Raw genomic sequence first — 20,855 nt, 5'->3', positions numbered from 1 at the left:
TCCACGTAAGTAGGATTTGCCTGAGGGAGTGGGTATCAACCCCCACTCCTTGCAGGGAGGTAGCAGCACCCTGCATTCCCCTTTCCTTCACCCCAGGACCACACCTGTGTCCTCAATACCATTGTGGGCTGGGACAGCACCATTGGGCGCTGGGCCCGGGTTGAAGGAACGCCCAGTGACCCCAACCCCAATGATCCCTATGCCAAGATTGACAGCGAGACCCTTTTCCGGGATGGACGCCTCACGCCATCCATCACGATCCTGGGTATGTCCCTGCTGCACCAAATGGCCCTGCTCAGTGAGGCAGTCTCTCCCCGCCTGCTAACGCCCTTGCATTCTCCCTGCAGGCTGCAGTGTCACCATCCCTGCTGAGGTCGTTATTCTCAACTCCATTGTCCTTCCTCACAAGGAGCTGAGCCGCAGCTACAAAAACCAGATTATCCTGTGAGTCAGGGGCCAGCACCAGCCACCCACTCCCTGCTGTGTCCCACAACAAGAGCCTGTGCCCTCTTGGGAGGTTCCCAGTACCCCCAAAGGAGTAGGTACAGGTCAGGAGCCCTGCAAGTGCCTGACTACTGCTCCAGACAGACATTAAAGCTGGTGAGCATCATCCTTGCGTGCTGCTTCTCTTGCAGCCCAGGGACCAGCCCCAGGCCAGGGTGAAGGCTTCAGGGACAGCATGTGACCCTGGCACCAGCCTGCCTACCTGTGTAGGGAGCACTTGCTGCCTGCAGTGTTGTGGATCCAATTTTGGGTGTTTCTCCACCAAAGGGCACTAACAGCACCACATTGCCACTCCTCACCAGGCTCTCCCTGCAGCATTTGCTGTCTGCATCTCCCTGGAAGGTCTTGGCCCATCTTAGAGACCAAGGAGCTTTGAATGGGCCTGTCCTGTGTAGGCAGCTCACCCCACAGGAGCCAGTTGGGAGCCTTCCTGATTTCATCAGTGTGATTGCAACTGCCTGAGCTGGGCTCCTGCCTGCTATTGGGAAAACAGTGCCAAGCTGTCCTAAGGGGACTGGCACACAAGGGCTGGGTTAGACTGGCAGGCTGCTGGCCCTAGAGGGAACTGCAAGAGCACCCCTTCCCCTAGCACAACCTCTTCCCCCAAGGGCTCAGTGCAAGCCAGAAGAGCTGCCAGCCTTGCCAGGCCTGCTTCTGTCAGGCTGAGACCTGTGTCTGCTGCCTAGGCAGGGCTCAGAGTGATGGCAGCAAGCCTCTGCCACCCTGGTGGGCCAAGAGCCTCCTTCATACCAGCATGGCTGTAGGTTGGGGAGCTCACCGCACGTCTCCCTCTTGCACTAGCCACATTCACAGGGCACCAGAGCAATCAACTTACATGTGCAGAGGTGCCAGAGATGTAGCACCTCGCTTTGTCTCAAAAACCTGATTTTATTGAAGCACAGGCTCTCTATTGTAACCAACACTGCCTTTTATCCATTTACCCCCATTTCTGAGCTCTGTGCTAAAGCCCTGCACTCCACCGAGGGCCCCACCATGCCTCTCACCTTCAGTGAGACGCCACATTAGATATTCTCCATTCATCCAGTACCACCCCAGCTCAATGGATTTGCAGTAAATCCTTGCTCCCAGCCCTGTGCCTTCCTGTGCCAGTTCTCCTGTGGTCCTGGGCGGGGATTAGCTGTTCCCTGGCTTTAAGCACATTAAACTCCTTCAGTTTTGCCTCTGCCTTGGATGTGTTAATTTTCTTGCCCTCTGGTGTACACTCCTGCCGTTGGGGAAAACTGAGCCAAAGTACTTGCTTTCAAGATTGTACATGAATTTTCTCCCATGTGCCACATCTGGTCCAGCTTTTAGTAGGGACAAAGGTTTATCAGCTGCTGGATGTGACCATAGGGCAGTTCTCAGCCCTGTTGTGTAATGACCCTTTTCTCTAAGTTCCCCCTTGCACAGAGCTGTCTGGGAGATGAGCCCTTCCTAGAATCTTGCTCCATAACAGCATCATTCTGCTTTCCTGTCTTGGAGGGAAAGAGCTGTACATTCCAGTGCTGCTTGGGCTTTGCAGCTCTAGCGCCAGGGCTGGAGGAGAGGAAGGGGTTAAAGGGGCCTCCGCTGAGGCGCTAGGAAGTCTGGAAACACTTTAAGGTTGTCCTGCCCTGAACAGGACAGCTCCAATTACTTGAGGCCAACATCTGAGCTCATAGAGGGGCCTCCCACATCCTGGGCTCCAGGGCAGGAGAGGAGGGATTCAGCTCAGGTGGAAGGAGGCCTTGTCTGCCCTCCCAAAATAGGCATTGCTTACACCTGTGCTGACTGTACAGCTCTTGTCGACTTCCCAGCCAGGCTCCATCATCCCAGTGCTCCCTAACCCCTGGCACCTGGCAGCAGCAGGGAGGGACAGACAGCAGCCACAGCCAGGTGTGTTTTGCTGCAAACATTTAATAGATACCTGACAAAGTACAGCACTGGGGTAGCATCCCTGCCACCATGGCTGGGCAGAGCCAGCTCTGCTCCCCAGCCCCAAGGGAAGCACCCCAGGGAAGCAGAGCAGAGCTTCGAGCTCAGCACTGCCACCCCACAGGCAGCCTGCTGCTGCAGGCTTTGCTCCTCCTCCAGTGCCAGCTCCATGTCCCCAGGGAGCCACTGGTGCAGGCTACACTGGAGAAGGGAAGAACCGGCCCACCTTCCTCGGGGCCGGCCCCTGCCTGCGTGGGGAGAGATGAGTCAGGGGTGCAAAGTGAGCTCCCCTGGGCTCCCACCCACCCCCGGCAGCACTCACGGGGGCCGGGTGGCTGTGCCCACGCAGCTCCGCAGGGTGCTGGGGAGGCAGCAGGTACCAGCTGGGCTCAGCTGGCCTGGCTTGGGTTCCAGAGAAACAATGGGGTGGAAGAACAGCTCTGTAGGATAGAGCGGGGACAGCTATCAAACCCCAGCCATGGACAACCAGGACCCTTCAAAGAAGCCACAAGGCCAGGGCAGGAGGGGCTGGGGCTCTTGTGCCTCACCACGTTCACCCCCTGGGGCTAGCATCGGCACAAGGTTCTCCTGCTCTGTCCCCACAAAGCCTCTCCAGAAGTCAGGTGGCAGCGAGAGGAGACGAGCCACCACCTGGGCAGAGAGGGATGTAGGACAGGGATGCTGGCAGTGCCCAGGGTACACCCCACACCTCAAGGACCCCCTCACCTTGCACTGCCGCGGTGTGTCCTCCATGATGGCAAGTGGTGTGGGGTTGGCTGAGCTGTGTCCTACCAGCGTAGGACCAAACACACGGGACAGGTTGAGCACGTCCATCTTGCAGTCGGGGCTGCGCGATACCCTGCAAGTGGGGACAGAGGGTGTGAGCATGCTGCCCAGCCAAGGGGCCCCTCATCCACAGCTTCCCTGCTCTAGGGCACAAAGCTTGGGTGAGGGGCAGAGAGCCAGAAGATGGGGACAGAACCCACACCAGGATGATCCACTCACTTGAGCAGGTGCAGCATGAGAAAGGCCAGGGTGTCCCTGTTGGCTGGGGGCAGCTTGCTCACCACATGCCGCAGGGCTGTGTCACAGGCAGCATCATCCAGGATGTCTGTGGTGGCACCAGGGATCACTGTTAGAAGCAGCCTCTTCTCTCATGTCCCACACCTTGGGACCCCTGCTCACCAGCAGCACTCAGGAAGGCAGGGTGGAGGCTGAAGGTAACCAGTGGTTCCTTGAGGCCCCGCAGAAAGTCCTTGAGCACACCACACACCACGTGGATGTCAGTCACACTGCTGAGGGCGGGCAGCGCACCCCCAGCCCGCAGCAGCCTCCTCTTCCACTCCCGCACCAGCTGCTCCGCACCCGGCACCCGGTACAGCCCTGTCTGGGGCACAGGGAGAGAAGCTCAGCCCCATAGGAACCACAGCATCAACCGCCTCCACCATCCTAGCCCCTACCTCTGTCAAGCCTCGAGTCTCCACCTCGGTCACACACTGAACCACCAGCAAGGGCACCAGGGGCCTCGTGGAGGGGGCGAAGTCAGCCAGCACACCCTGGGGAGGACAATGTTGACCCACTCTGTGCCCACCACCCAGCCCTGCAGTCAGGGCTGAGTGGGCAGAGGCCCAGCATCCTGGGGCTGATAGCCCCAAAGCCCCATGGGGACATGGAGCAGCCCCCACCCACTGCTGTGCCCCCTCACCTCACGGGGCCAGGTGTGGTGGCGAGGCCGGGGTGCACAAGGGTTGGGGCACTGCTCCCGACACTTGGTGTGCAGCAGCAGCTGGCACTGACAGCACTTGATGGCAGTCTTCCCAAAGCGGATGCGGGAGCCACAGACACCACACGGCTCAGGGCGGATCACCTGGAGAGGACAGCAGGGTAAGGGGCCCCCCTTCTTGCAGATACCCAGTACCACTCCTTTATCTTCTCTCAGCCAGCCCCCACTACCTCCATCCATTCCCCCTGCAGACAGAGCTAAGAGGGTGGGGGATAGAGGAGAGCCTTGCCCCCCCCAAACCACAACCCTCTCCCCTTGCCTGCCACCCAGGATGAGAGAGGCTGGGACTCAAACCGTTTTGGATGTGAACTGGTGCTGGACTGTTGGGAGGCTCTGTGGAGGTGAGGGGAAGGGGGCTGGTGCTGGCTGCCCCACTGAGCTACCCTCAGTGTGGCTCTCCTGCCCCGGGGCACGGCAGCCATGAGCTTCACTGGTGCTGCACGCCGTGGTCAGCTCTTCAGAGGGAGGAGGTAGTGGAGGGAGACCTGAAAGGCAAACACCATCCCATCTACCAGCTGGCATGTGGGGAGGCTTTTCAGCTCTCAGGGAACCTCTGCATGGGACAGTGGCATTTGGCATGTCCAGAGGACCCCAGTACCTCCATGGTGGGGATAAGCATCCCCCAGCAGATCCCCTCCCTCCCATGTGACAGCAGCATCCTGAGGCTGGTCCCCCATCACCCACCAGCCCTCTCCTCAGCCCTTCCCATGACCTGCATGCATGGATACACGATGTCCCTGGCAAGATCGGCGGCGTGGGACCAAAGCAGCGGGCAGGAGGCTTCCAGCAGGGCCTGGGACCTCAGCAGGAGGGGGCATAGAGGGGACACTTGCCTGTCAAGATAGGAGGCAATGAGAAGATGCCTGTCCGCAGCCCCACAGTTCTCCAACATCTCCCTCATGATCTCTGCTCCACCCAATCCACATCCCTGTGGTCCTCCAGAGCCAGGGATGCTGTCCCCACTGGGACCAGGGTGATACAGCAGACCCCACAGAACCCACAGGACTGAAGGCTGCAGCATTGCCTTCTGGCACTGGGACAGCCCATACACCCCATCCCTGCTCAGGGCACACTGAGGTCCCTACTCACAGCATTATGGGGTATCACAGAAGAACGGTGCCTCTTTGCCATCACAACAGGGCCAATCTGAGGGGCCAGGGACACATGCTAGAAACAGAGAAAACAGTGTGAAGAGCAGGCAGAGACCCCTCCCTGACTTTGCCCCACACACCAGATCACACAAGTCAAGTGGCCTCCAGCCCAAAAAAAAGTCCCAGTCTCATGTCACCCCCCCAGCATTGCCTGCCCCACACCAGGCACCTTGGGGACTCAGGCCCCCCTCTGGGTTGGAGCCAGCCCTGGGGCTGGGGGAGGCTAGGCCAGGCCTGCAATGCAGAGGTGCAAGCGGAGCAGGGTGCGGGATGCCCACATATAGGGATGAATTATTGAGGAGCCCAGCTGGGCCACAGTGGAACATAATGGAGTTTCTATTGATCGCGGGAGGTTTGCCGAGAGACGATGCTCCCAGCCCAGCATCAATAAATTAAACCCCCTGCCAGGCTCCTTGCAGCCTCTTGTGCTGGGATGGATAAGTATCTGGGTGCCCTCACCTCTCATGGCCCAGGGCCAGCACCCCAATCTGGGCTGTACATGAGGATCTGAGTGGGAAGAGGGACCCAAGAGCACATTACCTTGGGATCAGAGCTGGGTGATCCTTACCCACAGAGGGGCACAGACCCCACTTCAACACCAGCCCCCAGGGCTCCCGGAATTTCCTTCATACCTGCCTCTCCGGGGCTTTGCGCTTCAGGGTCCGCACCACCGTCATATCAACATCCTGAAAGGCAGCAAGGAGTCTAGGGGCTGGCAGGGTCAGGGACAACCCCAACATTCATCTCTAGCTCTGACAGCAGCCCACCCCTAACCACAGACATGCAAAGGGGCTGCTCCACTGCAGAAGTGGGGCAAAAACACCCCCTCACTGCTGGGGTGAACCCCGAGAGTTACAGCAGGACACTCCTTACCACATCATCCTCGGTACGGTCATAGCTGATATCTGAGTGGGACAAGAGGGACTGGCACGACTCATCCACTGCAGATGACCTGCAGAGTGAGCTCAGCTGGAGCAATTCCCCCCTCAGCCAGCACCTGCTCATACAGCTGCTCCTGGGAGCTCATGGCTGATGCCTCTGCAGAGCCCAAGCATCCCCATGCCCAACCAGCCCCTCAAGGTGAGCAGCAGTGAGGGGGAGAGGGGCACAGCCAAGCCCAGGGCTGCCTGAGGGGCTGAGGTCTGGCAGCCCTGCTCACCTCCTGCCCGGTGCCAGGGTCGCCCCGAGGCGCCGGCCGGCCAGGGCGCTGAGAACAGAGCACTGGTTCCTGCTCAGCATTTCATTGCCCCATGGCTCCCGCATCAGAGACTCAAAGACCAGCTGAAGTTTGCGCTCCTGTAAGTGAAACAGGGTGGTGGTGAGAGGGCTGGGGTCCCCGCAGCCAGCCCTGCAGGGTACCCCTGTGGCCAGCCCCCTGACCTGCTTCTCCAGCTCAGCCTCTGCCCGGTGCCGCTTCTTCATCTCCACCTCTACCTGGTTTCGGGCATGCTTGAGCTTCACCTCCAGCGCTGCCCGCTCGGCCTCCACACGGGCCAGCTTCTCGCGGGCACGACGCCCGTCCTGCTCCAGCCGGCAGCATCTCTGGCGTGTTGCCTCGAAGCACCGAGCGATCCGGATGTAGTCTGGGGGCAAAACCAGCGGGTGGCCAGACGGGAGCGGGGCAAGCTCCCCCAAACCTCGATGGAGACAGGGGGTCCGGGGTCCCCTGGGCCGAGGGGCTGCACACACCCACCTTCCTCCACGCTGCCGCCGAGCTCCAGCAGCTGCAGCCCCTGCTCCAGCCGGGCCAGGAGCCGCCCGCAGCGCTGCCGCAGCATCCCGCCGCCCGGGACAGGAACCCCGCAGTCAGGCAGCACAGCACCCCTTCCCCCGGATCCACTCGCAGCTTCTGTACCACGCTCTCCTCCGACCACTGGGATGGGCCGTGCGCCCCCGGGACGGCGCACGCTCAGGGGGCAAGGGGCCCTCTCGGCCGGCCTATGTGGGCCGGGGGCCGGGGTGGAGCCCGGCCCGGCTCCGCCTCCGCCTCCCGCCGCCACCAGGCCCGACCCGCCGTCCCGGCTGCTGCCGGCGAGGGGGAATGTTCCAGGGATCTTTAGGCATGGAATGCCCCGGGGTGCGGAGGCAGGACTGGCTGCAGGGGTGCGGAACAGGGTGAGGGTTACCTTTGGGGGCGGAGGATGCCCAGGCACTGGATGTACCTAATGAGAGCACTTGAGCAGTGCAGGGTCAGTGGGTGCGGGGTGCTCGGGGGTGCAGGAGCATCGGCGGGAGCACTGGGCGCGGGAGACATTGGGGGTGTGCAGGGATGCGGGAAGGGGCACGGCTTCCCCAGCCCCGCATCCCGGGAGGGGCGCAGATGGGGGCGGAGGAGCCGGAGGAGCCGCTGACCCTGTCCGCTGTCCCCCAGCACTGTGCCCCGCATGGAAAGCGGCGGGCGGGGGCGGCGAGGATCCCCCGCACCGGGTCTCCCGGCCGGGTCCGTGTCCTGCAGATGGAGCCACCTTCCCGCCTCAAAGCCCCGCCGCTACCCGCGCTGCCCGTGCTGTGCCCCCGGGTCCCCTGCGCGGGGACTCCCCAGGGCAGCCCCCCGCCCCGCACCCCCTCTCTGCCGCAGCCGCCGGGTCCTGGCGGCCCTGCGTTCTCGTGGGAGGGTCCAGGCAGGGTGCGGGGGGCGCCGACGAAAGGCAATTCCCCCTCCCCAGTGCCTGTCCCGACCTGCTGCGAATACCAGGAATAGCAGCGGGGCTGGCGGCAGGGCTGGGCGTGCAAGCCCCTGCACACACACATACGCACACACAAACACCTCGCAGGCCCCTCGCCTGCCTTCACACCTCCGCGGCTGCCTCTGAACTGGAGAAGGGGTTTTACATCCTGTGGACATGTGGCAGCAGGTCCACCCCAACACCCCGGTTGCCTCTCAGGAGTGGCTGTGGATTCAATAGGCTCCTCTCCCTGTGTCAGTCCCTCATTGGTCCCAGACAATGAAAAGAAAGGGGCATGGGGGAGCACTACCACATCCCAGGGATGTGTCTCGGGCACATGGGGACAAAATAGCCAGGGTCCAGAGAATAGCTATAGAGTCCAGACAACATGGACCCCCCCTCAAGGGCTGAACCTCATCAGCATTCACAAGCGGGGCTGTGCAATGCTGGGGACACTGGCAAGAATGCTGCCTGATGGGTGCTGCTGCCTGGGCCCCAGGCAGTCCCAAAGCAGGGTCCCTCTTTGGGACAGAGCCCATCTATCCAAAGGGATGGGCTGGAAGCAGCTTGGCAAGGCTTTGCTGCACACCATGCCAGCACACGGGAAGCAGAGGGTGTTTCTCAGAGAAGCTCCTTCCTTCCAAGGTTGAATATGAGTCAGGTTTTGGAGCGACTTTAATTACTGCTGGATCGATAGGCTCAGCATGGCCAAGCAAAATCCAATTGCAGCCCCGGGGGCATTCCTGCTCAGCCCTCCCCTGCCTGCCCAGCCCTCCCTGCCTGCCTCTGGGGAGGCACATGCTCCCTGGCTGTGGATGGCCCCCAACCCCACTGGCCCAGCACCCACCCACGAGGTTAGCCCCCATCCTGCACATGGAGCCAGCACCCCACCTGCTCAGGTCTGGTAGGGGACATGCATTTCCAGGTCAGGGCAGCAGACAGAGATGCCCCAGCCCTGCCAGCACTGCCTGGGGGAACCCACATACCCCTGAGCCCCTTTCCACACCACGCATGGAGCAGGTCTGTGGTCTCCAGACCCACCTTGCACTCTGGATACAAGCCTGGAAGCCCCCAGAAGGTCAGAGCAGTCTTGGCAGTATGCAGACAGCCCCTCTTATGCCGAGGGATGGGAGGGGGGCACTCACCACCCAGTCTGTGTCCCCACCACTGCCTGTTCCCCCCTCCCAAGCCACCCTGGCTTGGCCAGGCACTGCATAAATAGCTGTTTGTGTCTCTGCTCGGCCTCTGCGTGGGAAATAATATCGGCTGATGGAACATAATGCCCTGCTTCACATGTTCAATTTTATCATTTTCCGAGGCAGGCAATCTTCGTTTAAAGCTGAATGGGCTGGGGAATGTTAATGAAGCGCCGGCACTGCTCTGCACCGCGCTTTATCTCTTCGAGAATAATTTGGGTGAGCTCGGAAATAGAGTTCCCAGTCCCAATTCAAGTGGCGGCAGCACCGCATGCCGATAAAAGTGTAATTCCTGGCCAGCGCATGGCCCTGAATACATGACAACTTAACTCTTGGAGCCCCGCTGGGATGGTGCTGCCTGCATCTGCCTGCCTGCCTGCTTTGGGTCTGTCTGACCCGCATGCCCAGCACCAGCCTGGGTGCTCAGCCCAGGCAGGATAGGGTCTGTGACTCCCACTCACCCTGGCCACAGAGCAAAATGTGCGGGCCAGGGAAGAGAGATAAGAGGGCAGGAGCAGAGCTGGAGGAAATCAGTCTCCCTGGACAGACAGGACCCCACAGGCAGATCTTCGTCAGTGCCAGTCTGCTGGGGGCTTTACTGGGAGAGGGATGCCCCAGATCCAGGGATGACCGTGCACTGGGGTCAGGGAGGAATGAGGAGAGGGAAGGGAGTAAGGGCAGGGCTGGAGAACCAGGCAGGAGGGAGAGAAGGGGAGATAGGTTCAAGAAAGAATCCCATCCCAGACAAACTGGCAGAGCTGGGCAGGTGCTTGCAGGCCTAGGCACACAGTTGAGTGAGGGACTCTGCCAGGAAGGGCCCTAGGCCCTGGTGATGACTGAGGGGAGCAAAAAGAATTTGTAGGAGGTGTTTGTTGGTCCTGGAAGGAGAAATTCAGGTTAGCAGGAGTAGGCAGCTTTGGCCCCAAGGGGAAGGTCTTAGGTGGTCTGCCTGGTCTTGATCTGAGCCCAGCCATGGTCTGTCTCCAGTTCTCACCAGCCAGCGGCAGTTCCAGTCTCTAGTTCTCCCTTGCATCAGGTCCCTGTGCAGGGTGACCCTGGGGTCTGCCTGACCCTCACCATACTGCACTCAGCTCCCATGGGTTCCAGAAGCAGTAGATGGGCAGCACAACACCCTCAGAGTGATAGTCCCTCATGTCCTGGACCACCCCATTCCAAAGATGCTGAGAAGGGGGTACCTTGGCCTAGCGAGGGGTCAGCAGAGCCACTTGGGCTCCAGCCTGGGCCACCTCCGGTGGGGCAGTAACAGACCCTTTCCCTGGGAATGCGTGGGGCGGGCAGGTTTCCAGCACCGTTAATCAGGGCTGCAAGAGCTGGGATTAATGTGCACTTCAAGGCTCTCCAGTCCCAGCTGTGATCCAGCCCTCTGCTCTCAGCCAGAGCCGCCTCCACGCGCTGAATTATCAGCCTGAGTAATTAAGTGGAGAGCTTTGTTTTAATGCAGACATCTGATGCCTTCGCACCGAGGAGCACAACAACTGTCGCGGGTGTTTATGCTCCGTGCAACACATCTGGCTCATAGGGAGAGAATCCATCTCCACCGCTGTGTAAGATTAAAGGGAATGCGGCCTGGGTGCTGAGAGAGGAGGGATAGCTCAGCAGCCAGCATGGTGGGCAGGACCCATCCCGGAACATCACCTCACCAGGTCCTTGCATCCCACCAGGAAGACTCTGGTCCAGGGCTGCCTGGCAAAGCACCTGTCACCTCCACTCCTCAGCGCACAAGGCAGCACAACACATTGCGAGATGAGGGATAATTACAAGCTTGGAGATAAATGGAAATAGGGCAAAATAAAACACGGGTTTATCAGAAGTAGATGGTGCCTGGCTCACCTGATACCTGCTGCTGATAAGGGAGCTGGTTATGCGGGGAGGAGGGATGCAGATCTCAAAGCAGCAGCTGTGCCATGCAGAAAATTGTTGCTTTGCACAGATTAGGGGATTAGCACCAGTGCAAGGAGCTGGAAAGAGGCTGGTGCGGGAAGTAGCTAGACTGCAGGGAGAGAGAAGATAGCATATAGGGGAGAGCATCCTGCTGGGACCACTATGGATGCGCCTCATTTAATAGCTTCCTCTGTTGCCCGAAAAGTGGGGGCTGTGGGGAAATCTGCTGATGCCACACAAACACAGATCTCTTCTCTCTGCTTGGCCCCTGAACCATTGTGCTTTGATCGTCACATCCACCTGGGATGCCTGAATAGTCTCATGGATTTAGTGGTTTTCTTCTGGGGCAGTTTGGCTGGCCGGGCACCAAAGGTGAGCTGTGCCATCACAAAGGAAGCTTCTCCCCCAGCTTCCTCCAGGATCTCACAGCACCCAACACTTTGTGGGTGCTGACAGCAGAAGGATTCCCTCACTCACTGCCCCGTGGCAGGGCTGTTTCCATCAGAGAGCCTGCCATCACCTCCAGCACCTCCAGCCCCTGTCTGCTTGGCACTGCTGGACAGGGAAAGGGGCTGTAGGGGACAGAAAGAGGGACTCCTCAGTCAGGGGAAAAGAGACTCCAGCTGGGAGTGTAACTGCTGCATGTGGTGCTCCCAGTGTGAACATCAAAGGAACCCCACTGTGAAAAAACTGTTTTCAAGGAGAAACACTCCAGGCGGTTTCCAGCAAAAAGCATGCTCTGGGCTGCTCCCCCACTGAGCCAAACGTCAAAATTTGGCAGGGGACCTCTGACCCTGTACTGATCTGATCAAGGAGCAAATGCCATTGCAGTTGAACAAAGCTGCCTTCCCAAAGCTCATCTGGCTCCCTGTGGTGTGGAGCAGCTGGGGCTGGCGCAGCTCTGCTGCCCAGCAGGGGTGCTGGTGGGAACCACGTGCTGGGAGATGCTGCGCCTGGACACAGGGGCACTCAAGAGGCTTTGGCAAAATCTGGTGACAAAAACAGAGCAAGGGGAGTTTGGAGGAGTGGCACAAAACCATCCAGCTCTCTGGCAGCCTGGGGTAATCTGAGGCTGGGAAATGTGAGCTGAAGCAGCAGGGGCCACACAGCCACCTCCGGGCAAGCAGGCTGATTTATTGCCTGCATGAGCCGAAACTGCAGCCCATGCTGGGCTGAGAGGCAGGACCAGATCTCCTGCCTGGAGACACTCATGGCAGAAGAGCAGAAATGCTGTGCAAAGTAGAGTCATGGGAACGGCTTGAGGCATCCTATCCAGTTGTGCCTAGCTGGGCATGACCACTGCCCATGCTTGATGCCACTTCCCAGCCAGAGCTCTGCAAGCAGAGCCCATGGCAAGAGCAGAAAAGTCCTGAAGCTGCAGAATGGCCCTGGGCACATAGAGGTGGTGGCCCCAAACAGGTGCAGTTTGAGGCACAAGTCTTGCTATGGGTACTGTCTCAGGGTGGTGCATCCAGATAATCCAGATGCAACACTGGTGCTCCTGTCACAGCTGCCCTGGGAGACAGGTCATGGAGCAGGAGCTGTGACACATTCACCTGGATGGAAGAAGAGTGGCTGCTCTGTCAGTGGTGTCACAGGATGCCACCATGTGTTCCACTTGTGTCCAAGGCTGCCCCATCTCCCTCGTCTCCTCAGCTGCACCCAGCTCAGACAGGGTATGGCTGTCCCCACCAACTGGAATTAATTCCCTGAGATACTATATCAAATGCTTTAATAAAAGCCTGATATATCACACCTCTTGTCTCCTCACCATCAATTTATTTAGCGATTTTACCCAAAAAAGGCAATCAAGTCAGATCGGGCAGATTTATTCTATGCAAGCTCCAAGCACATCTTTATTATTCCCTGTTCCCCTGCCCTCGAGGTCCTCAGAAGCATTTTTCTCTTAATATTTGCTCTATTATGTTGCTAGAGATGAAGTTCTGTTGATGGGCAGTAATTGCCTGAACTGCCCTGCCTTCTCATGATGAAGATTGGTACCTTACCAGCAGCTGCCTTCGTGTTCTCCTGTCCTTCCTCACAACATTATTGACTGGGAAAGTTCATTAAAGACACTCTTAATGACTGCAGCCATGCCAGCCCAGCCCAAAATGCTAACCCTTCCCGTGGTTTCCCTCGGTGGCTGCTGGCAGGAGGAGGCATCTCAGGATGTTTTCTACACTTTTGAAGCCATGTGGGTGCCTGAGCCATTTCTAAAACCCTGTTGACTCCCTTCACTAGAGGATACTGTCCCTGCCTGAGGGCTCTTCTCCCCCTTGTTTTTGGGGACTGACCCCTCTGGGCAGGCTGTGTTGGCTGGGCAGTGCAGGGGAAGTCTTGGTCAGCAGTAGTGGAGAGCTTTTGGGGGGTCCTGGGAGCATCCCTGAGGCTCCTCCATGCCAGTGTTTGCTTTACTGCCCACTGACCCAGCACCAGCAGCCTCGAGAGCCAGGCTGGCATTGAGCCAAGCATGATGCTGGGATTAGGCACTGCCTCCTACAAATGAGCTGTTAATTATCATAATCTGGTAATTGAGAAAAATCTAATTATGCAAAGCTAATGGATTTAAAGCTGTGCTGGGGAGCACAGGCCAGGGGAGCACAACAGCTGGGCAGGGCCAGTGTTGCCAGCCTGTGGCTACAGACACCGCCAGGGTCTTCCAGTGCCTTTCACTTCACTCCAAAGCCCTGTGGGCACCCGGCCAGGTCCAAACATCTGCAGGAGAGAGCCCAGCCCTCTCCCCCCCTTCTAGGCCCACAGGGCCCGGGCACCACCTCCTCCCTGTGCCCAGGCATCCTCGGATTTCCACACCTTCCCTCCTGGGACGTTCCTGGGGAGCAGAGTGCAGTCCCCTATCCTAGCTCGAGTGCCCTCCCTGATCCCAATCTGTTCTCTCTGGCCTCACAGACATGGCTCTGGTCTGTGCCTCTGCTCTCTGCCACTCTGCCACTGCCAGCGAAACAGTGCTGTAGGATCTGCCAGGCAAGTGCGTGTGTGGCGAGACCAATAGGGAAAGGCATTATCTTTTACTAGACAAACTGAGGTAGTTCAGAAAGGGAGACAAGCTTTTGGACCCGTGAGTGCTTCTCAGTGCTCACTTCAGCTTCAGTGCTGGCCTCATAAAAAAAATTGTGTCTTCCTGCACACTGTGAGGGCAAGGGATGCTGAGCAGTGCCAGCCCTTCCATTGTATCAGATCTCCTTGTCTCAAGGTAGTGCCACACTGGCAACATCCCTGTGGTGACATGCAGGTGATACCAGCACCCAGCACTCCCCCGAGGTCTGTGTCACTGTCCCCATGTGCTCTGCCACCCCTTGCTCTGTGTTCATGGGAGCCTGGCCCCTGGCAGCTTTTGAGGAGCCTCGAAGAGGTGCTTGAGTCCAAGGGTCCAGGAGCTGTGGCAAGAGTGACACTCAGCATCTCGGCTCCTTGGCCAGCCTGGATGCAAGGCTGGTTCAGGGCTTGGGGTTCCCCCATATCCCCACGGACAAAGAGCTGTTGCCCCCCAACACATGCCTGCCCATGCACCTCTCCTGAGTCCACGGCCCTGCTCAGGTGGCTCCTATATATCCTGGCAGTGGGCTGTGAAGAATTTACCGATTTGCCTGTCTCCCCCTCCCTCGTGAACCCGCGCTAAGTGCACGGAGGTGGTGGAAGTGAGCAAGACTCCAACTAATTGCACGCAACCCCGGGGGACATGCGGTGAGAGTGCCCTGAGCTTTTCAGGATGTTTCAGCCTCTGGCTCCAGTTCCTGCAGGATGTGGTGATCGCTAAGTACATCTGTGATCTCAGCACTCAGTGATCTTCCCGCTCGGGGCAGGGTGCGAGTGGCACCACACTGCATCAGTCCCGCCTCAGCACTGCTGCACATCACCTGCTGCAAGCCCAGCCTGCCCTTTGCAGTGACGGCCATCCACTCCTCAAATCTCCTTTTGGCACCCTGGGCTCAGTGGGGAGAGGAAGAGCCGGGCAGCAGCATGTGGCTGCAGGAAGCCATGGGGCCTCCCCCACACCCCTGGGGTGACTCCTGGTCCTCTGCAGGCCTTCCTGCAGGGGACTGCCCTGACAGGCACCCAGCACGCGATGTCCCGGCCCCACAGCAGCGCCCATGCAGCCTGGAAGAGTTTGCCGGCCGTTCCACCCTCCATGGCATCCAGCACATCTTCCGGCACCAGCGCTATACCGCCCGCAACCTGCTGTGGCTGCTGGCCTTCCTGGGCTCACTGGCCCTCCTCATCCATGCCTATGCCAAATGTGTGGGCTTGTACTTCCAGTACCCCCACAGTACCCAGCTGGAGGAGGAGACAGAACAGAACAAGATCTTCCCTGCCATCACGCTCTGCAACCTCAACCCTGCCCGCTTCTCACGGCTCTCCAGCCACGATCTGCACTGGGCAGGGGAGATGTTGGGTCTTCTAGATGGTGCTGGCCGGCCCCTGGTGCCAGAAAGCGCTGAGAGGAGCAGGCTGGAGGCTCTGCTGGGGACACTGGGTATGAGTGAGGAGGAGAAGAACCGTCCCTTCCACCTGGAGGAGTTTTATGAGCGTGCGGGCCACCAGATGGACCTGGGAGAGATGCTTGTCCGCTGCACATTCGGCAATGAGGACTGCAACAGCAGCGACTTCCAGACAGTGAGTGCCCAGTGGTGGGACATCCCAGGGGACGGAGGGGATGGGCATGGCCCCTAGGCCAGCACCCACAGCCTGGGGGTGCTGACAAGGGAATCCTAACCCCCAGTGACCAGAGATCAGGGAAGGGAAAAGATGTCAGGCACCAGTTTTTGCAGACTATAAGGCCTTGGGTGTGTTGGAGATGGAGCAAAGCCCCATGCGGGGCAGGGGTGCACTGGGTTGGGTTGGGGGTGCTCTGGCAGTGCTTGTGCAGTGAAGCCAGGCTGAGAGGCACAGAGAAAGGGTGGACTGGGGAGCTCAGCCTTGGGATTTGTCCAGCCTAAGTCAGCCCTAACAAAGGCAGGCTGTGACCCACAGCCTTGCTCCAGCATGCCTGGGAAGCCTGACTCCTTACCCCTCCCATGGGCTCTGGGGGAAAGCCAGGTTCTTGAAGGCTTGCAGAGGGAGGGAAGGTAAATCTGGGCCTGGAGGGTTTTGAAAGGGAGCAAAGCATATCCCCTCCTAACAGAGCAGGGGCTGGGAGATGTGTTGAATCCAGGCAGTAGCGTAAGTGAGCAGAGAAAGGCACAATCCTGCTCCCCAGCTAGGGTAGGTGCCTCGGACACTGGCACAGGGAAGTGGCTGAATCCTGGTGTTATCAGAGCCACAAGAAGTAAAAAGTTCACAGAAGTCCCAGTAATGGATGGTGCACAATCACCCTTGACATAGATGTTTGGTACAAGCTATCAGGATCACAGCTTGGTCCAGGGGGAGGGAGAGCCACAGCCCTGACACAGGGCTCCAAGCCATCCTGGGGTGGGAAGAGCTGACACACAGGGGCAGGGGCCAGTGCCTTACACCAAGAGCTGGCATGCCAGCCCTGACATGCTGCTGGCTGTTGGGCAGTCTGGGGACTGCAGCCTCCCCGGGCAGTGTGTGGGTGCCCACTGCTACTGCACTGGGCTCTCCCAGCTGGCAGCTGCTCAGCTTGGCAGATGCAGAGCTCTGAGTCTGGAGGGTCTCTAATTTAGCGTGATGCCTCCGCTCATTGCCCTAATGAGAACAAAGCAGGGCTGCCACAGTACACCCTGTGACCAGGTGTTGGGCAGCTGGTGGGAGGCACAGCCATGTGCCAGGAGGGTGATGCTGGTGAGGGGGGACCGGCAGCCACTGCATGAGTCAGCTCACTCAGGGCCGTGGCTGCTCTCACAGACAGGACCCTGCCACTGTGCCACCCTCCATAGTGTTCCCACTGGCTGCAGAGACTTCAGTGCCCAGCCAGGTGCATCAGGGTTTGTGTGTGTCACCCCAGTGCATTAGGCAGGCGTTGAGCAGGGTGCAGGCAGAGCAGATGCAGTGCCCAAGAGGGAGCCATCTCCTTCCTCCTTTCCTCTTTGCTCCTGAGTCAACAGCTGAGGATTACTGGGCTGTAAACAAGGGGATCAATGGTGCTGATGGGAACATTTCCTGGTAATAGCTCTGGCCTGTAAAACACAAGACAGGGGGAGGAAGGGGAGGCTCTGCTCTTGCAGCAGTTAACTCTTCCCACTTGCAGCCATGCACTGACTTCTTGGTGCTGAGGGCTTGGGCTCGCTGGAGCTAGGCTGGGTGCTGCTGTGCCTTGGCTTGGGCAGGCACCCTGAGCTGCTGGTCACACAGCAAAGTCAACGCCTGCAGAGTGGTGGGATGCCAAGCTGATGATACTGGAGGAGGCATCCTGACCTCTGTGGCTGTGAGGAGGCTGGCCTCTGCTGCTCAGAGATGGCTGTGAAGAGGCATTATCCCTAGGAAATGCTGCCATCGGTGCTGGGAAATGTTAATGCCATTGTAGAAGGATGCTCAGTTCTGGTTTGTGATGCATGGGAAGACAGGGCTGCTGCAGGCAGGTGGAGAGGTGGGAACAATTGCTCCTCTGGCTTCTGAGCAGGGCAGAGAGTGCCTTTTTGGCAGCCCAGACTGCAGATCTTCAGACAAGTGAAGAGGCTTCTTTCTGCTGTTTGCAGAGAAGGATGCCTATGTAAAGGGTTTCCTTAACTTTGTCGAGCATCACCCTGAGCATCTTTACTGGGATTGTCAGCCCTGGCTGTTCTCCTCACTACCACCCCTCTAGGAGCAATGAGTACCCCAGCAGGCTCCAAGCTCAGCCACCAGTCCAATCCTGAGCTCAGATCCCCTTCCCCTGCCATAGTTGCACAGCTTGCTGCCAGCCACCTTGGTGCCCATCTCCATGCACAGGCAGGCCTAAACACCCTCTAGCCCTGGCACACACACCTGGCTCTGCCATTGCCCCAGAATCCATGCCTGTGTGTGCCCTGCCTCGGTGGGACTCCCCAACCCTGGTGCTGCCCCACAACACTGCCCTGCTGTCACAGCCACATCACTGCATGTCACACGCTGTCTCTGCAGCCTGAGCAGGACAGCAGGTGGCAAGTGTCTGCCACCTGTTCCTCAGTGGACGCAGCCTGGTCATGGTGCCCTCCGCCCGCCTTGCTTGGGGCTGGCAGATAAATGTCAGCCTATTTTTATCTGCTCCCCCACAGGGCTGCTGTTCCTTCCATTCGGATAAGCTGATGTACCTCCATTTTCCATGCTGCTGGGGACCAGGGTTAATCTCCCTGAAATTCACTTCCTTGCTTCCTGGAGCTTCCCTCCCTGGGTCTGGGCAGCGGGGGATCAGGAACTAATCCACCCAAAATGAATCAGGCTGTGGTGGGCTCTCAGTGTCACAGCGCATCAGCTCCTGAGGGTATCACCTGCAAGTGGGGAAGGCCAGCTGCCCACTCCAGGATGGCAGCGGCTGCCTCCTTCCTGTGGCTCAGCCAAGCTGCATGAGGCCATCCAGGCTACAGGAGGTGGAGAAGGCACTGGGGTGGAACGGGGATGTGCCATGGGGTTTGCACAGTGATGACTCATTGTGGGGCTGGGGGCACAAGAATTAGAGGAAACAGCATCAGTGCAATGTGTAGCCAGCAGCACAGGCAATAGACAAAACAGACAAAACACCCCTGGTGGGCACCATCTGTGTAATTATACCTGTTTCCAGTGGTTTTCCTGGCCAGCACAGTATGAGGCACTGCTGAGGGGCTGGTGTGGCGGTTGCAGACATGCACTGAGTGATGGTGTGTGTAATAGCAGGGCTGGCAGGTAATAGCAACCTTGGAGTCCATCAATAACTCCACTCCCTGATGGATGCTGCCCTCCCCTCTCCTGGCACAGCCGGCAATTAGTTACAGCAACTCTTGCCACTCTCCCTACCGCGACAGCACAGGTAGTGTTGGGGTTTTTGACTGGACCAGGAGGTGGCCGTGCAGGTCATCCAGGTACCCTCACCTTCACTCCCAACTTTGTGCCTCAGATAAGAGCAGATGGTTTAATGTTCTATTAATAGTTTTACCCCCTTTAATTATTAATCAAAATTACAGCCAGAGCTGCAGCTTCACAGGCTTTCTCAAGAATCAGTCTGGGATCCTGCACAGTGGATTAGGGGCAGAGGGGAGTTGGGGGGGAAGCCAGGTGCAGGGCTGGGCATGGGGGTCAGCACAGTGTGGGGCTTGCTGGGCACCCTGCTCACCTCCTGACTCTGTGGAACTGTCTCAGCATAGTCCTCTCAATGCTTCTCCTCCATGAACAGCCCAAGCCCTTCCTTCCTGGCTGGCAGGTGCCAGCGTGCCCTGGGCAGCCGGCGGGGACAGAACCGCTATCTCTGCCACCCAGCCGCTGCCTGCCTGCTCGCACCCAGCTGCCTGTGGGAGCATCTGTGCTCCAGTTCACCTCCGTGAATTATTTAAAGCTTCCCTGGGTGCTGCAGGAAGATGATAACATCATAACTGGGGATGGATGGGAAGCTGGGGACATGGGGCAGCCGTCAGGGAGCTGCTTCTGCCTGCGCTCAGGGTCTGTGCCACCACTGGATGGGTCCTTCTGCAGCCAGGCTGGCTTTGGGGACAGGACTGACCTCTCCAGAGGAGCTGGGATAGGGCTGCAACCTTGGAACTGGAGAGAAGTGACAGACACAGGAGAGGAGTGTGTTAGCCTCCCGTGAGCACCCAGGATTGTCCCCAAGGGTGCAGACTGGGAGCTAAGACAGGCAGAGGCAGCAGGGCCAGACAAGGTGCCCCGGTGTGGGGGCGATGAGAGTGGAGGGACGCAGGTGGGGGGCCCCCGGCCCTCTCGAGTCTGATTGCAGATCCGCCTGGCAGGGGATGCGGAACCTGCCGAAATAGCAGATTTAATTATCTTCCGTGGAGCAGCGGGAAATCAGTGAGCAGGGAGGGGGTGGCGGGTACACAATGCTGGGGCATTGCAGAGGGGGGGCAACGAGGGCTCAATCTAGCAGGGCTGTGCCCCACACAGCCGCCAGCCCTACAGCAGCCACACACCACTCCCATGCCAGGAGCCCCCCTTCCCGCTTGCCCTATAGGAGGGACACAGCCCCGTGCTGCAGAGCAGCCCCCCCAGTCAGGGTCCACACACAGTGCTGGGGAACCCCTCAGCCGTGCCCCCCCCCTGCAGCCCCCTCCCTGGCCCTGGCCCTGCTCAGTATGCTGCACGCTCCCTCTGGGCACTGGGCAGGAACTCTTCATTTCACACATCGTTTCCTGCTGCTGCTGCAGAGCCACCCGCAGCCCCATCCCTGTCCCCCCTTGGCTGCCCCCATCCCATCCCCTTGGCACCAGCCCCCCAGCTGGCCCCAGGACTGCTTGGTGCACACTGCTGTCCGTGTGCCCTTGGCACTGCCCGTGGCCATTGCACACTGTCCCCTGGGTACTCTTCCTTTGTCACCACCTGCCATCCCTCTACGCTCAGCACTAATCCCTGGCACCATGCCCCATCCCCTCTGCACTGTTCTCTTATCACAAATTACCAACCCTGTCCCCTTGGCTCCTCCATCACTCCCTTGGCCCCTCTCCTTGCTAAGGGGTCCTCCTTGCTGCAAACCGAGCCAAACTCCCCCTGCCTGCTCTGCTCTGAACCCCAGCCAGGAAAATTCCTGCTATTCTCCCAAGAGAGGGGCCTCAGCATCCCAGCTGCCCTGGACCTGGGGTGCTCTGTTACCCCAGCTGCTGCAGCACGCAAGGGTGCCTGGCCCCAGGGGTTCCCAGGTCTGGAAGAGTTAACAGGCAGAGGC

The 20,855-nt window shown here is 59.0% G+C and overlaps 2 protein-coding genes across 4 annotated transcripts in view; one reads left to right on the top strand and one right to left on the bottom strand.

Annotated features, from left to right (window-relative positions):
• GMPPA (GDP-mannose pyrophosphorylase A) overlaps positions 1-1,683 on the top strand; it is a 4,778-nt gene extending 3,095 nt beyond the window's left edge. For all 3 annotated transcript variants that reach the window (XM_064661119.1, XM_064661121.1, XM_064661120.1), the window contains 3 exons: positions 1-5; positions 97-265; positions 348-1,683. The exon at positions 1-5 is cut by the window's left edge and continues 88 nt beyond it. In XM_064661119.1, the coding sequence (XP_064517189.1) occupies positions 1-5; positions 97-265; positions 348-448 (275 nt within the window). In that variant the 3' untranslated portion in view covers positions 449-1,683. The remainder of the gene's footprint in view (positions 6-96; positions 266-347) is intronic.
• A 697-nt stretch (positions 1,684-2,380) lies between these two features.
• LOC135417257 (rac GTPase-activating protein 1-like) lies at positions 2,381-7,692 on the bottom strand. Its single transcript, XM_064661116.1, has 16 exons — positions 7,046-7,692; positions 6,733-6,935; positions 6,512-6,648; positions 6,226-6,304; positions 5,985-6,038; positions 5,291-5,368; positions 4,914-5,034; positions 4,496-4,686; positions 4,124-4,285; positions 3,879-3,974; positions 3,604-3,805; positions 3,424-3,529; positions 3,145-3,277; positions 2,967-3,069; positions 2,741-2,858; positions 2,381-2,666 (listed from the first exon to the last, which is right to left on the bottom strand). The coding sequence occupies exons 1-16, from the start codon at positions 7,128-7,130 to the stop codon at positions 2,615-2,617; spliced, it is 1,920 nt and encodes a 639-aa protein (XP_064517186.1). The 5' UTR covers positions 7,131-7,692; the 3' UTR covers positions 2,381-2,614.
• Between the last annotated feature and the right edge of the window lie 13,163 nt (positions 7,693-20,855).

Source organism: Pseudopipra pipra, chromosome 7, assembly GCF_036250125.1.
Source record: "Pseudopipra pipra isolate bDixPip1 chromosome 7, bDixPip1.hap1, whole genome shotgun sequence".
Taxonomy (NCBI): Eukaryota; Metazoa; Chordata; class Aves; order Passeriformes; family Pipridae; genus Pseudopipra; species Pseudopipra pipra.
This window is presented reverse-complemented; position numbering and strand designations above follow the sequence as displayed.

Bases quoted from the DNA above. Each gene is read 5' to 3' on its own strand.
- LOC135417257 (XM_064661116.1), bottom strand. From the start codon at position 7,130: ATGCTGCGGCAGCGCTGCGGGCGGCTCCTGGCCCGGCTGGAGCAGGGG. The intron at 6,649-6,732 runs GTCAGGGGGCTG...TTTCACTTACAG, and splicing joins AGGCTGAGCTGGAGAAGCAG to GAGCGCAAACTTCAGCTGGT. The intron at 3,975-4,123 runs GTGAGGGGGCAC...TGTCCTCCCCAG, and splicing joins ACCACACCTGGCCCCGTGAG to GGTGTGCTGGCTGACTTCGC.